Source organism: Coregonus clupeaformis, chromosome 10, assembly GCF_020615455.1.
Source record: "Coregonus clupeaformis isolate EN_2021a chromosome 10, ASM2061545v1, whole genome shotgun sequence".
Lineage (NCBI taxonomy): Eukaryota > Metazoa > Chordata > Actinopteri > Salmoniformes > Salmonidae > Coregonus > Coregonus clupeaformis.
The window spans coordinates 22,093,783-22,098,462 of NC_059201.1; the positions used below are offsets into that span (position 1 = coordinate 22,093,783).

Sequence of the window (4,680 nt, forward strand, 5' to 3'; positions counted from 1 at the left end):
AAATACTAATTGAGTGTATGTACATTTCTGACCCACTGGGAATGTGATGAAATAAATAAAAGCTGAAATAAATCATTTTCTCTACTATTATTCTGACATTTCACATTCTTAAAATAAAGTGGTTATCCTAACTGACCTAAAACAGGGATTTTTTACTGGGATTAAATGTCAGGAATTGTGAAAAACTGTGTTTAAATGTATTTGGCTAAGGTGTATGTAAACTTCCGACTTCAATTGTATCTAACCCTACCACTCCAGTCTCCCTGCACATTGTAAAAATAGTATTGTAACTGACCCTGTATATAGCTTACTTACTTGTGTTCTTATTTCTGTTTCTCATGTGTTTTTGTTCTACTTGACTTATTATTATAGTACTACTGATATTGATTACTGCATTGTTGGGAAAGAGCAAGCAAGAAAGGCATTTCACTGTACTAGTGCACGTGACAATACAAATGTGAGACTTGATACAAATGCTTTACTTTCCTTGTTGGAACAGCAGTCTCTCGCCATTTGAGAATTTAATGCATTAAAATACTTGTTAAAGTATTTGAAGTGTCACCAAGAACTGTCCATTAAGGTAGTGTCACCAAGAAAGTCCTAGGGATGGTAGACAATAAATGTGACATTGAACAAAAGAGATCAAGTTAAATCATTGTAGATCCTGTCAACAAACCCACCCACCTATTGCATTACTCTCCTGTGTTAGAGGAACTTAAATATTGCGCATTAAAGTCCAACATCAAACAGTTTAATGATTTACCACAGGGGCCTTTTAACATTACACAACATTCATATTTGTTTTACCTTGGCAACGTGTCAGTAGTGGAATATCTGTAAACACAGCCCAATCATAAACAAACAACAAAAAATCTTACTTGATTTTATCATCATTTCATAAGTGACTGAGCTAATACAAGATACCCCACCTCCTGATAACAGTATTCAAAGCATTCATTGAGCAAAGTGGCATTTAGCAAATGTTGCTCTAAAAAAGGTATGATTTGGAAACATTGAAAGTATCCCAACACAATGAAAATTTATAACTTTAACCACAAGAAACTGTTTATTAAACAACTGTATTGCTATAGAGATGTGAATAAACTGCACAATGGTTAAATAAAAAAAGAAAAGCTGTAGGAAAAGCACTGCTTTTGAATATTCATAGTTACACATAGAACAAAGGCTTTCCCTGGAAACAGTCAGCCTTTTGGGAGGGGAATGGCATATTCGGCTGTCCTTCGTGTCCAATGTCCACATCCTGCTATGCTCGACAGTCCCACACGTTCCAGCACTGAAGCTCTCATAGTTCCTGCTGCTTATCTACCTCCTCCGGCGCTGCTCCCTCTGCTAGTTCTACCAGGGCCCTGCGACGCTCTGCCTCTGTCACCGTCATGGGATGCAGGGGGAAGAACCCAGCCAGTCCTACAGGAACAGAGATGGGAGGGATGACTTAGACCACATAGATTCCAAGGTAGCATTGAGACTTTAGTGGAAGTATTGAGTACAGTTAAAAGTATATTAGTTAGTTTATTAACCTGTGATTTAGTGTCTTTTGCATGATGTAGGCCTTACATTGGTTGTTTCAATAAACCTGGAAAGTGTGTGTTTTCATGGTGAGTGTAGAGGGAACACACCTAGAAGTTTGGCCACAGGCTTCGTTGGATGTGCACCACAGCCCATCCAGTACTTGATCCTGTCGGAGTTGAAGCTGACCAGTTTCTCATTGTAGATGTTTGGCAGGGGGTCATAAGAGCCCAATTGTTCTATGTATTTACTGTCTCGTGCTCGCTTGTTGTAAGCTGCCACAACGCGGTAGAAGGGTCTGTTAGACTGTTTGTGGCCAGCCATTGCCAATCTGATGACAATGTGTCCTCCATGGTATGTCTTCAGTAGGAAGGATGCTGTAAAGACAATACAACAAAATCTGCAATTAAATTGCCTACCGCACGGCAAGCGGTACCAGAGCGCCAAGTCTAGGTCCAAGAGGCTTCTAAACAGCCTCTACCCCCCCTCTTTTACGCTGCTGCTACTCTCTGTTTATTATCTATGCATAGTCACTTTAATAACTCTACTTACATGTACATATTACCCTAATTACCTCGACTAACTGGTGCCCCCGCACATTGACTCGGTACCAGTACCCCCTGTATATAGCCTCGCTATTGTTATTTTTACTGCTGCTCTTTAATTATTTGTTACTTTTATTTCGTATTATTTTATATTATATTTTTTGTGTGATTTTTTTTGGTATTCTTTCTTATAACTGCATTGTTGGTTAAGGGCTTATAAGTAAGCATTTCACTGTAAGGTCTACACCTGTTGTATTCGGCGCATGTGAAAAATAAAATTTGATTTGATTTGATTTATGATGTACATTCCATGAAAGGTACATTAGCCTACTTATTAGAAACATCACTGTGGTATCTAACGTTAGCTATACCAATCATTGAGGCTAGCCTAGCTAGCTACACAGTAACGTTACAGCCATATCGGGTTGACGTGTAGGCATACTACTTACTAGTACTACTCCTGCTTGCTAGCTAGCCCATGTTCCCACTGACAGTGTTAGCTAAATAGCAACCGAATCATACTTACATAGACGGACCATGTTTATGTATACGCTGCAAAAAGAGGTCAAACGAATATGTAAAAGCTCAATAACGTTTTCTATATTACATAAAGCAGTAACGTTACTTGTAATTTCTAATGTGACATTCGTAAGGGTGCAGCCATTTTTAAACAGGAAGTTATGTTCCTTGAAGCGTTTCCTCTCATTTTTGTAACTGTCCACCAGATGGCGCCAGTGGACTACACTGCACTGTCCGAGCTCTTGAGGGGAGTTATCAGCACGACGACAAGGACATTTTTGCATGTAAAGTTGTACACTTTACACTTGTGACAGTTTCAATGGATTTAAGATACAGTCACACACATCTAAAGAAACATCATGGCCCAGGATGTGTATCAAAATCAATACATATTGATTGAAATATTTCTATTGCCAATCTAATTGAGATGTAATGTTCAGTTATTTTTCAGACATTAACGATATAAAATACGCTCATTTGTTGAATTGTAGTAGGCTATCAGGTCTGGTTAAATGAAACAGTAGACTCTAAAAGTATACTGTATTTCATTGAGTAAAGTGATGATTGCAATTATAAAATATGTTCAAAAAGTGCTTAATGCCTCTGATATGATTTTCATTTAAAGTTAGCCCAATGCAGTCCTCTCCTCATTCTAGATGTCTTTAGATGATTACACAAGTTCTGCTCTCGTTCCAGCCACTGCAACAGCAGAGTAGAAACATTGATTTCCTGAGAGTGACCCATGAATAGAGGGGTCAGTGCTTTGCATGATGTACAACGGGTGCACTGATATTTGTTCCCTTTGGGAGCCCCACTCCTTCCCTGTTGGAACATGGTGATTTCACACTCCTGTTGTGGAGAGATGCTGTTCCTGTGTGTGTGACAAACACATGGTTTTGTCTAAGGAGGGGTCAGACTCTGATAGCCCTTTGTCTCTGAATTAACACATAGTTATATTTGATACCAGTTTGATAACAGATACCACATACAGGTAACTGCCAAAATAAAGGAAACACCAACAGAGTCTTAATAGGACGTTGGGAAACTAAGAGCCGCCAGAACAACTTCAATGCGCCTTGGCATAGATTCTGCAAGTGTCTGGAACTCTTGGAGCAATGGGACACCGTTTTTCCATGAGAAATTCCATAATTTGGTGTTTTGTTGATGCTGGTGGAAAACGCTGTCTCGGTCGCCGCTCCAGAATCTACCATCAGTGTTAAATTGGGTTGAGATCTGAGGGGTATCCTACCAAGCAGGTTTGAGGAGTTAGCAAGGTAACTTTGGACATCTCTGAGTTCAACTCGGGATAACCAGTCATACGAAATTGGCTCACCTTTTAGCCAGGTAAATTTCTATGGCAACGAATCCTTCAGAACTAACCTGCTCCGGGGCAGGCTAACTCACAGCTAACTCCACTTACCCTAAATTAAATGACTCAGCCTACGAGTTGAGGACCAATGAAATCAGATTCCCTCCCTCTTGCAAAGATTGCGTCATCATCCACTTCATTTGAGGAAGACGACTGAGAAAATATTTTATTAATGAAATGTTTTTTTGTGTGTTAAAAAGTTGTAATGTGAAAATATATCACATTATGCATTTAGTAATGACAGAGATCCTTTTAAAACTTAATTCACAGTCATAGCCGCAAGATGTAGGGGTGCTGAGGGTGTTGCAGCACCTCCTGATAAAATTAGTGCACTAGGCCTTTATTACTCCTGTATGAGCGTAGAAGAATACCCATCAGCAGAGCAGAGAAAAATACTCCTCAGCACCTGCACCCTAAAACATCTTCCCGTCGCCATGTGCACAGTAACACTTTTTATATTTTATATATATTTTTATTTAATCATAAAAAATAAAAAGTTTAAAAAACATATATACAAAAATTGCCCCTTTTTCGTGATATCCAATTGATAGTTACAATCTTGTCCCATCGCTGCAACTCCCGTACGGACTCGGGAGAGGCGAAGGTCGAGAGCCATGCGTCCTCAGAAACACGACCCTGCCAAGCTGCACTGCTTCTTGACACACTGCTCGCTTAACCCGGAAGCCAGCCGCACCAATGTGTTGGAGGAAACACCGTATA

The 4,680-nt window shown here is 39.6% G+C and overlaps 1 protein-coding gene across 1 annotated transcript; it reads right to left on the reverse strand.

The window, feature by feature from the left end:
* Positions 1–729: 729 nt before the first annotated feature.
* mrps16 (mitochondrial ribosomal protein S16) lies at positions 730–2,761 on the reverse strand. Its single transcript, XM_041889245.2, has 3 exons — positions 2,599–2,761; positions 1,638–1,904; positions 730–1,425 (listed from the first exon to the last, which is right to left on the reverse strand). The coding sequence occupies exons 1-3, from the start codon at positions 2,609–2,611 to the stop codon at positions 1,304–1,306; spliced, it is 402 nt and encodes a 133-aa protein (XP_041745179.1). The 5' UTR covers positions 2,612–2,761; the 3' UTR covers positions 730–1,303.
* Positions 2,762–4,680: the final 1,919 nt, after the last annotated feature.